The sequence below is a fragment of the Anomaloglossus baeobatrachus genome, chromosome 7 (assembly GCF_048569485.1).
Source record: "Anomaloglossus baeobatrachus isolate aAnoBae1 chromosome 7, aAnoBae1.hap1, whole genome shotgun sequence".
Taxonomy (NCBI): domain Eukaryota; kingdom Metazoa; phylum Chordata; class Amphibia; order Anura; family Aromobatidae; genus Anomaloglossus; species Anomaloglossus baeobatrachus.
This window is the reverse complement of record NC_134359.1, coordinates 223,084,601-223,096,640: the sequence shown is the minus strand read 5'-3', so window position 1 is coordinate 223,096,640 and position 12,040 is coordinate 223,084,601. Positions and strand designations below refer to the sequence as shown.

At 46.2% G+C, this 12,040-nt stretch overlaps 1 protein-coding gene across 1 annotated transcript in view; it reads right to left on the bottom strand.

Moving 5' to 3' along the window:
• Window positions 1-7,687, bottom strand: part of ATF7IP2 (activating transcription factor 7 interacting protein 2) — a 92,045-nt gene extending 84,358 nt beyond the window's left edge. The window contains exon 1 of the mRNA XM_075317911.1: window positions 7,434-7,687. Within this exon, the coding sequence (XP_075174026.1) occupies window positions 7,434-7,460 (27 nt within the window). The 5' untranslated portion in view covers window positions 7,461-7,687. The remainder of the gene's footprint in view (window positions 1-7,433) is intronic.
• Window positions 7,688-12,040: the final 4,353 nt, after the last annotated feature.

Below are 12,040 nucleotides of genomic sequence, written 5' to 3'. Positions count from 1 at the left end.
CTGTGCGATTCGCTTGCAGTGTTTCATTGGCTCGCACTGGAGGTAACATAAGCACGATTACATGTAGCGTGCAACCCAAAAAATTTGAGCCTCAGAACGAGGCTCCATAGGCTTTGAGCAGCAACCACTCTGGAGACCTAGCGTCTGATGAGCGGTGACGTCTTTAATGAGCGGGGACGTCACCACTCATCACGGTGATGATCGTTGACAATTCTGACGTTATCACTCATTAGCATTGTGAAGGTAGCCTGGGGTATAGTGTTTGTTCAAATGCAATAAGATTATCTGTGTATGTAAATAATCAAAATATAGATGTTATTGCATAATTATCTGTGTGTCTATATGACAATTGCACAGATGCCATAATATGATTTTAAGCTGTATGTTCAAGAAAGAGTTAACCAAGGACAAGTGAACAGAGGTATAAATAATGAGCAGTGAAGCCCTACTTAGGGTACAGTCACACTTTAGAGACGCTCCAGCGATCTGACCTGATCAGGATCGCTGGTACATCGCTACATGGTCGCTGGTGAGCTGTCAATCAGGCAGATCTCACCAGCGACCAGCCCCCAGCGACGCGTAGAAGCGACGCTGTACTTGGTAACTAAGGTAAATATCGGGTAACCAAGGGCTTGGTTACCCGATATTTACCTTTGTTACCAGCGCACACCGCTTAGCGCTGGCACCCTGCACTCCTAGCCACAGTACACATCGGGTTAATAAGCAAACCGCTGTGCTTATTTACCTGATGTGTAGTCCAGCTGCGTGTGCAGGGAACCGGCACTGGCAGCGTGAGAGCTGCGGTGCTAGTAACTAATGTAAATATTGGGTAACCAAGAAAGGGCTTCCCTTGGTTACCCGATATTTACCTTAGTTACAGCTTACCGCAGGCTGCCAGAAGCCTGCTCCCTGCACATTCAGATCGTTGCTCTCTCGCTGTGACACACAGCGATGTGTGCTTCACAGCGGGAGAGCAACGTCAAAAAAATGAACCAGAGCTGTGTGTAACGAGCAGCGATCTCACAGCAGGGGCCAGATCGCTGCTCAGTGTCACACACAGCGAGATTGCTAATGAGGTCACTGGTATGTCACAAAAACCGTGACTCAGCAGCAATCTCGATAGCGATCTCGCTATGTGGAAGCACCCCTTAAGCTGGTGTCACACATAACGACGACGACAACGACGTCGCTGCAACGTCACCATATTCTGTGACGTTGCAGCGACCTCAACAGCGACGTCGCTATGTGTGACACATAACAACGATCAGACCCCTGCTGCGAAATCGCTGCTCGCTCCTAAATGCTCCAGGTCATTTTTTGAACGCTGCTATCCCGCTGCGCCATGCTGATAAGCTGATAATCCTTTTGTTTGACACCGCAGCAGGGACGCTACGCTACGTCTGAAACCACACAACGACCGTCGACGTCGCTATGATCGCTGCTCCGTCGCTGCTTTTTATACCATGTTTGACAGCTTACTAACGATCATCTATGGTCGCTGCTACGTCACAGAATATGGTGACGTTGCAGCGACGTCGTTGTCGTCGTCGTTATGTGTGACCCCAGCTTTAGTGAAAGTCTTATCAGTGATTTCACACAAAGAAAGAATGTTCTAACTAGATAATCAAGCCAGAATAAATAATAAACAGAGAGGTATTTCATAATATGCTGAAAGAATTTTATAATTATAATTTTCTCACAGCTGAAATAAGGGATGTTATATGTGGGATGATCACTCCCTGTTCTTGCTTCAAGGTCGAAGTTGAATGTTGTATGGTATAAATAAGTCAGACACCTGTACTGGCTCAAACAGTGAACACGTCTCCTTGTGATCATTGTCTGAGTTATTTAATATATCTGCACAGATAGCTAATTTGGACCCGTCCTTTGAATTTGCCCTGAACAAAGACTCCATTAGCAGTCTTACCTAAATTTCTCCATTGACAGTGTTGCAGGGTCTCACGGAGCACAGCTTGAGCCAGGAGTGGCTGCTGTTCAAAGTCTATGAAACCTTGTTTTTCGGCACCAGAGCCTTTGATCAACATAATGAAGGAATGTTGTGGGAACCACTGGACTACGTCGGACCTAGGAACTTTGTTTCTAATAAATTAGTGAACAAGGAAGAGTCGTTTTTATTTCTCTCTTATAATTTTTCAAGTTTCCATTTGTGGACTACATCGGATTCCCTGGGTTATGTTAGACCTGCATGGGTTTTTTTTGTTATTTTTAATAAATTGGTGAACCAGGGAAAAAGTCGGGGAGTGTTTTTTCAAACAAACTATTTTGGGGTATGCGTTTTTCTTTATACTTACTACTTAATGGGTCTAGTAATGGGGGTGTCTGATAGATAACTCTCCATTACAAACACCAAGGCTTGATGCCAGATGACACTACACAGCTGACGTCAACCCCAACTATCATTGCCTACTGCCACAGGGCAATTGGGAAAAGCTGGGGTGAAGCACCAAAATTGGCATATTTAATGTGAAACACCACTTTAGGGGAAGCGGATGGCTGGAATTTTTAAAATGGAAAGGGCCCAAAAACCCTGGACCTTCCCAGCCTCATAATATCAGCCTGCAGCTGTCTGCTTTACCTTTGCTGGTTATCACAAATGTGGTGGATTCCACATTGCTTTTTTCTTTTATTTATTTGGTTAATAGCTGTAAAATCTATACAGCCATCCATCATCTCTCTCACTCAATCTATAAACTTTAAACATTTTCAACACATTTCTTGAATGCATTTAATTCTGGTACCTGTCACACGGACGGCACACAGATGTCACACACATGGCATCCGGTGCCGTACGTGTTTTTCCAGACTTCTATAGGCTCTTTACATCTGTGCCGATGGCTTAAAACAGGCACACGGTTAGTCAGAAAACAGATGTGAAGATCAGAGATTTTAGTGTGTGTGTGTGTGTGTGTGTCTCCACTACATGTGAAGCTGGACACCACACGTACTGGAAACAATGATGTGTGAAGGGGGCTTAATTGAAGGAAGGATGAATGCACAAATGTACTGAAGACACTCTTGATAAAAATCTGTTGGCATCTACCAGAATGATGCAAATGAAACGAGGGAGGGCATTTCAGCAAGACAATGATCCCAAACACACAGCCAAGGAAACTCTCAATTGGTTTTAGATAAAGAAAATAAAGCTGCTAGAATGGCCCAGCCAATCACCTGACCTGAATCCAATAGAAAATTAATGGAAGGAACTGAAGCTCAGAGTTCTTGAAGAAGACAACGGAGCCTTCAGGATTTGAAGAGAGTTTGTGTGGAAGAATGGTCCAAAATCACACCTGAGCAATGCATGCAACTTGTTTTTCCATACAAGAGATGTCTTGAAGCTGTCATCACCAACAAAGGCTTCTGTATGAAGTATTACATAAATTTCAGTGTGTGTTCTATACTTTTTTCGAGTGTCATTTCTCAATATTAAACCACTAAATTTATGGACATCTTTGGTTTGATTTCATTGCTTGTGTGGATTGGATGGGTTGTTACTGACACCTGGTGAATAATTCATGTGAATAGCAGTTTTAGAAACATATTTACTTAGAAAATTGGTGACGTGTCCAATACTTATTTCACCTGCTGAATCTTCACCTGTCCTTCACTCTAGTTTCTGAGCTTTCCAAAGGCTGCGTCAGCTGCTTAACAAGGAGAAGAAATCTCTATGGAGAGATGTAATAACAGTGTAGGCACAAGCTGAGAACGCTGAGCTCCGTGCACAGGAAGGTGCCCCGATGCCTACAGAAGAAGGTGCAGAGTAGTCACCATCTCTAAAGACAACCACAGATAAACATGACATTGTGTGACGCTTCCATAATAGTCCTGTGATCCAGTGACATCAGATGAAGGAGTGATGGAGATTCCCCGCAAGTCTCATATTTCACATACCACAGCTATCAATGCTCTGCACAATTCCTCCACCATCATGGACAAACTGTCTTCTCAGACAATATCAGATAAGAAAATGGAACCAAACGTGCTAGGACTCATGTTGTCCATTCACAAGTATCACAAAGAGGCAAAATAGGTTTTCAGATTTCGGGTCCATAAGCAAAACAGTCGTCAATAAGGGCAGTGACCACCGCAGTGCGAAATGTGCACCAAAGGAGTCAAAGGGAGTCAAAGGGATGATGTCTCGGCCTACGAATTAGGCCGAGACATCAGAAATGCGTCAGTGACCACAGTGTTTGTATCACGTGGATTTTAATGGTTTGCCATTTTTCTATGGATCCTCGATAAAGAATGTTCGATTGTAGAAGTATGAATGTGCTGCGTTCTCCACTTTTCATGCTGCGGATGTCAGGCGTGCGGAGCCATACAATTGCCTCTGCAGCGTCTCAATGATATGTCTAAAAATGATGCAGGAAATAAATGCAAAGATGCGATTAAAGGGAACCTGTCAGGTGTAATATGCACCCAGACCCACGAGCAGTTCTGGGTGTATACTGTTAATTCCTGTATAACCGTCCCTGTATAGATAATGGAATCTTTAGAAAAAGTATTTCCAAAGATCTTACATCGTATGTTAATGAGTGAGTGCACTAGTCCCCTGGGCGTTGTTTCCCTTGCTAGTCGCCCCCATTAGCATGTTAGTACACCCCTATGGGTGTGCTATCATGCTAATAAATACGTAGTGTCACAGGATGATCTCTCTCACCTCTCCTCTGCAAGACGCTGGATTTCAGCTCAGTGCGCATGACCCCAGACTTTTGATCACATGCACTACTTCAGTTTGAAGCCAGGACGTGTACAGCCGGCTTCATAGTGCGCATGACCCAAACTCCGGGATCATGTGCACTGATCCAGCGTCAGGCGGCGATCACAGCGCAGGTGAGTGAGATCATCTACTGACACTGCGCATTTATTAGCATGATGGCACACCCACAGGGGAGAGCTAACATACTAATGGGGGCAACTGGCAAGGGAAGCAATGCCCTTGGGGCTACTGCCCTCGCTCATTAGCATACGATATAAGAGTTTTAGAAATACTTTTTCTAAAGATCTCTTTATCTATGCTAGTCTATACAGGGACGGTTATACAGGGGTTAGCAGTATACACACAGAACTGCTCATTGTTCTGGGTGCATATTGGACCTGACAGGTTCCCTTTAAAGAGGCTCACCAGGCATAACACGATAAAAAAAAAAATAAACACACACTGAAGTGTCCCTGGTTCTCCAGTTTTTGGGTTTTTTTTTTTTACACATCAACTTTTTGTACCCATGGATTCACAGAAAGACCAACAAGTTTTGAAATCTATGTGTCCAGTTTGTCCTTTCCACGGCGCAAACTCACATCTTACAAGGACCTGTCCCCAGGTATAATTACACCGGTATTACCTATTAAATTCCCGCTGCTCCCGTTTATCCCATGTTGTTTTTTTTTTTTTAATCCGCCATACGGTCTCTGATCTGGACCTTTTTTTGGTGCAAATATGTATAGTCTTTACCAAAGGAGAGAGGCTTATAAGAGTCTCGGTGGGCGTGTCTATAGGCAGCTCTGCATTATTACCCTTTAAGTCACACCCTCTTGGCAAAGACTAAAAAAATTAGAGCTTAATATAAAGGCCCATATCTCTGGACTCGTAATGTGGAAATAAAGAGGGTTGTCCACTATTCAGATAACCCCCTTCTCAATCTGATTATTAAAATAACACTTGTAACTCCCCTCCGATGCTATACCAGAGGTGAAAGCAGTCACTCTCCTGGGGCTCTCGCGAGGTTGTTACGTCATACTAGTCCCACAAGTCTGCGCCTGCTTCACTGTCCTCCACCTGCAGGGCCATATAAGTAAAAAATGGGAAGTGAGTGGCAGCCGCAGCTCTCACTTCCTCATGATGTTCGATTCGATTAAAGGTGGACATCATCAGTGATTGTGAGCAAGGCTGACATGCCGTAACAATGTCACCATCGTGATGAGCGTAACCAATGGAGACGGAGTAAAGGCACATCAGTACACTGTTGTGCTCCAGAGAAGCAGAATGGGAGTACCTGCGCCATCATGATGATGAGTGCAACCAATGGAGATGGAGTAATCGCACATCTGTACCTGGGCATGCTCCAGAGAACCGGCACGCAGGGGTACTTGCGCCACCATAGTGATGAGCACAACCAATGAGATGAAATAAAGGCATATTTGTAGCTGGGCGCTCTCCAGAGAACTGGCACAATGGAGTACCTGCACCGCCATGGCGATGAGTGCAACCAATGGAGATGGAGTAATCGTATGTCTGTATCTGGGCACGCTCCAGAAAACCAGCACGCTGGAGTACCTGCACCGCCATGGCGATGAGTAATCACATCTGTACCTGGGCACGCTCCAGAGAACCGGCAACCCAGAGCACTTGCGCCACCATTGTGATGATGAGCGCAGACAATGGAGGTGGAGTAATCGCACATCTGTACCTGTGCGCGCTCCAGAGAACCATCACGCCGGAGTACCAGCGCCACCATAGTGATGAGCACAACGAATGGCGAAGAAATAAAGGCACATCTGTACCTGGGCGAGCTCCAGAGAACCGGCACGGTGGAGTACCTGCGCCACCATAGTGATGAGCACAACCAATGGCGAAGAAGTAAAGGCACATCTGTACCTGGGCGAGCTCCAGAGAACCGGCACGGTGGAGTACCTGCACTGCCATGGCGATTAGTGCAACCAATGGAGGTGCAGTAATCGCACATCTGTACCTGGGTGTGCTACAGAGAACCGGACGGTGGAGTACCTGTGCCACCATAGTGATGAGCACAACCAATGGAGGTGCAGTAATCGCACATATCTGTACCTGTGCACGCTCCAGAGAACCGGACGGTGGAGTACCAGCGCCACCATAGTGATCAGCACAACCAATGGAGGTGCAGTAATCGCACATATCTGTACCTGTGCACGCTCCAGAGAACCGGACGGTGGAGTACCTGTGCCACCATAGTGATCAGCACAACCAATGGAGGTGCAGTAATCGCACATATCTGTACCTGTGCACGCTCCAGAGAACCGGACGGTGGAGTACCAGCGCCACCATAGTGATGAGCACAACCAATGGAGGTGCAGTAATCGCACATCTGTACCTGGGCGCGCTCCAGAGAACCAGCACGGTGGAGTACCTGTGCCACCATGGTGATGAGCACAACCAATAGAGGTGCAGTAATCGCACATCTGTGCCTGGGCTGGGATATAATGGACAATACATTTACATACAACCATGCATTACAGAGAGCACCATAGAGAGGCGTGGTCGGTACAGAGCGTCCCCTGATCTCTGGGCACAGTGCTGTCTATCAGGAGCCTACCACTACCACAACCGCATGAGAACTTTGACTCTACAAATCTTTATTAACAAAACCCCAATTATGACAAGAACAGCAGAAATAAGGCAAGTTCTGTTGTGTGCGCGCCGCCCCGCGTCCTCCGGTTACCTCGTCATTACTCGCCGCCGCCTCCATCTCTCTGCACAGCCGCTCCGGTAGTACCGATCACGTGGAGGACAGTATCCGTTTGGTGCCAAACTTGGTGAACGGTTAAAGCCACGCCCCTCATCCGCTGCGTCACGCACAGGAGGGCGTGTGCACCAAACGGGTCATGTGTTCGAAACCAAATCGTGTGGTTGACACTCTCCCGCCGGTGCGAGCATTCAGGAGGGGATTGTGGGTAAGAATAGTGTGCCGTAAGTGAGCGAGGGACGCACGACACAGAGAAAAAACCGCTCAGCGTGTGATAGAGTCTCGTTACTTCCAGAGCTGACGTCCTGTGATAAGAGAAGCTGTTTGTGGAAGAGCTCCCTCTACCGGCACCAGGGTATATCAGTGTAATGTCACTTACCCTGTGAGGTCACTGATAATTTTAACTTTTGGGGGGGGAAATTGTTTATATTATTTTTATATCAGAATTTTTTTATTACACCATTTATTGTTACAGTATTAACCCTTTATTGCAATAGTTTTTACAATTATGGGAACCCCAAATGCATAGAACGTTTTCTGTATTATGGCTTTTATCAGAAAGATTTTATAAGAACTTTTTTATTCCTATTAAATGACCTTTAATAAACTTTTCTCTAAACGTGTGTGTCCCACGAGGAGGCTTGTGTTATTAGACTGTGGCGTATTGGATTACAGATTCATTTTCGGGTGCATCGGGGGCTTGTGTTAGGCCCATGGCTGTTCCTGAAAAAACATCAGCCGGAGGGGGGGGTCGTAATGCGCTGGCTGATAACAGAGAGACAGAGGGCGCCCCTTCCTAATGTGGTGATTGGTGGGAAGAGCTCATGGGATAAGAGATCTCTGCTCACCCCCCATACTCAGCTTATCAGTTCTACCATACTGGATCCTGCTCACTTTTCCAGATTGTTAAGTTTTAGAAGTGTTTGTAATCAGATCAGTCCACGTCCCCCACGTCTCCGTGTCCCGACCTTTGCATGTGTGGCCCGGGCTTCATCTCATGATAACGAATGATGGCGCCAGGTATAGGAAACATTAGAGGACGTCTGCTTTCCGCAAAGTTCTTGAAGGTTTCTAACAACTCTGGGTGTTCACCAGCCATTTCCCTAATCTAGTGTATTGCCAAGGTAGAGATGGAATGATCAGACTGCAGGACAGCAAACGCAGTATGCCAGACACACTTTGCGCTACCGTCACGCAATTCTACACCCTTAAAGGGAATCTGTGAGGTTCCATATGCGTTCTGACCTACAAGCAGGGTGATGAGTGGCCTAGAAACCCCTTCCTACCCATCCCTGTGTTGTAATATTGTGTAATAGGAAATTATAAAAAAGGTTTTAATACTTACGTGTTCCCTATGTAAAAAGCATAGGGTCTAGTCCCCTGGGCGTCGCTTATGCGGGCGTCACACGGGACAATAAATCGTGCGATCGCATAAGCGATCGCACCTGCCCCCGTCGTTTGTGCGTCATGGGCAATTAGTTGCCCGTGGCGCACAAAGTCGTTAAACCCCCGTCACACACAACACTTACCTCCCGGGCGACGTCGCTGTGGGCGGCGAACATCCTCTTCCTGAAGGGGGAGGGATGTTCGGCGTCACAGCGATGTCACTCGGCAGCCAGCAAATAGAAGCGGAGGGGCGGAGATGAGCGGGACGTAAACATCCCGCCCACCTCCTTCCTTCCGCATTGGCGGCGGGACGCAGGTAAGCTGTGTTCGTCGCTCCCGGGGTGTCACACGGAGCGATGTGTGCTGCCCCGGGTACGATGAACAACCGGAGCACAGAAGGAGGGACAATATTATGAAAATGAACGACGTGTCAACGATGAATGGGAAGGTGAGTATTCCAGCTCGTTCATAGGTGTCACACGGTACGATATCTCTGACGATGCCGGATGTGCGTCACTAACGACGTAACCCCGACGACATATCACCAAATATATCATACCGTGTGATGCCCGCATTAGCCCCGTGGGCGTTTGCATGCTTTCCATGGTATCACTCACCTGTGGGTGTGATACCATGGATTTACATGAGCGACATCACCGTCAGCTCCTGGAGATCCCGCCCGTGTTTACTTCTTATTCGCGCAGCCTTCTTATTCTGGTGTTTGCTGGTCAGTTTCACAAGGTCACTGCGCATAATCAGAAGACTCCTGCGGTTCCGACCATGCGCAGAGAGCGTCTAAGGCCCTGTGCGCACACTGCCTTTTTACCCGCTTTTTTGCGTTTTTGCTGCAGAAATTTTGTGAGAAAATGGTTGTAACCTTTCTGCAGATATTCCCCAGAAAAACCTATGGAAAAAAAAATATCTGTGCACACACTGCATTTTTTTCTTAAGAACAATGTTTCTGCAGAATTTCTTGAGAAAACGAATGAGCATGTCACTTCTTTTCTGCAGGTACCTGCGTTTTTTTGCCATAGATAATGATAAAAAAACGCAGGGACCAACCTACAGAAAAAACGCATAAAAAAAGCACAAAAATGCAGTAAAACGCATGCGTTTTTCGGTGCGTTATTGGTGCATTTTTTTTAACGCAAGTTCACTAATCTTTCAGACTCTCAAGAAATTTCTTGAGAAAAAAATCTTTTTCTAGTGCACACAGGGCCTAAAGCCAGCAAGCAAACATCCGAATAAGAAGGCTGCGCGAAGGGCAAGTGCGCACGCGCGGGATCTCTAGGAGCTGATGGTGACATCGCTCATGTAAATCCATGGTCTCACGCCCATAGGGGCATGATACCATGGAAAGCATGCAAATGCCCAACCTGATAAGGATCGCTGGTAAGTCGCTACGTGGTCGCTGGTGAGATGTCAAGCAGTCAGATCTTCCCAACGACGCAGCGACCGTAGCGACCTGTATAATGATTTCGGTGGTCGTTGGGACCTGTACGTGGCTGTACGTGTCTGAGCTCTGAGTCGTCAACGAGGTCGTTGGTAAGGCGTGAAACACACTGATGCATCCTGCCCAGCAGGACCTTGACGATCAAAAAATGGTCCAGGCCATTCCGACACGACCAGCGATCTCACAGCAGGGGCCTGGTCGCTGCTATGTGTCAAACGTAGCGAGATCGCTGGCGAAGTCGTTGTTGCGTCACAGAATCTGTGACTCAGCAGCGATCTCGCTAGCGATCTCGCTATGTGTGAAGGTACCTTTTTCCTCTTCTACTTATCCCTGATATATTTAATCAGATTGTTGGTGCTAAATGGTTCAACAAGTTGGATCTCAGGGTGGCTTTTTATCTGATTAGAATCAAAGAAGGGGATGAATGGAAAATGGCCTTTAACATGCCTGAAGGGCATTATGAAAATTGGTCATCCTTTTTTGGTTTGACTAATGTCCCCACCGTTTTCCAACATTTTGTTCCACACTCAAAACACATCACATACACATCAGGCAGGTTTTACAGATATTACATGATCATAAACTGTATGCCAAACTGGAAATGTGTGTATTCGCTGTCCAGGAGGTACAATTTTTGGGTTTCTTGGTGTAATCTGCTGGTTTTCGGATGACTCCAGATAAGGTCTGTGCTGTTCTGGAGTGGGATCCTCCTGATAATCTGAAAGGTCTACATCACTTTCTGGGGTTTTCTAATTATTACAGGAAGTTCCTCTGGAACTTCTCTTCAATGGTCAATCCAATCAAGGACATGACTAAGAAAGGTACAGACTTTTCAAGGTGGTCCAACCATGCCCTCAGTGCATTCTCTTCCTTGAGATGCTTTGCTACAGCACCTGTGATTGACCAACCTGATGTCTCGCAATCATTTATTGTTAAGGTTGATGCATCCAAGGTGGGGGTTGGGCCAGTGTTATCGCAAGTGCTGTCTCCTAGTAATCGCATCTATGCTCCTTTTTCTCAAAGACGTTATTGCTGGACAAAAGGAACTACGATATTGGCAATAGGGAACTGTTGGCCAATAAAATGGTATTTGAGGAATTAAGTCCTTTTTTAGAGGGGGTAGTTTACCCTGTCACTGTGCTTACCGATCATAAACATCTTCTGTACCTCGAGTCTGGTAAGCACCTTAATCCTAGACAAGATAGATTGTCCTCATTTTTTACCAGGTTTAATTTTGTGGTTACCTATTTTCCTGGGGTGAAAAATGTCAAAGCTGACCCATTGTCCCAGAGTTTTCCTGGGGAGGTAGCTTGGATGACTCTCTCTATTTTACAGGAGAGGGTGGTCGTCTCTACTGTATTTTCTAAGCTCAAATGTGAGATGCTAAAGGTTCAGGGGGGGGCGTCCCTGTTTCTTGCTCTCAGGGAAATTATTTATACCTTAGCAGTTGCTCCTCACAATTTTAATTAAACTAATTTGTAGCAGGACACCCAGGTAATAAAGCAACCCTTGACCTCCTTTATCATTGGTTTTGGTGACCTAGGTTGCATAAGGACCATTTTCTAAGACCCCAAATACTTGACTGTCCGGGTCATTCCTACCTTTGACTATACCTAACAGACGATGGACTCATTTATTTATGGACTTAATTACTGACCTTCCTTTGTCCAGTGGTAAAACAGTGATCTTAGTGGTGGATGACATGATCAGCACTTCACTGCTCTACCTGCTCTCCCTAATGCAA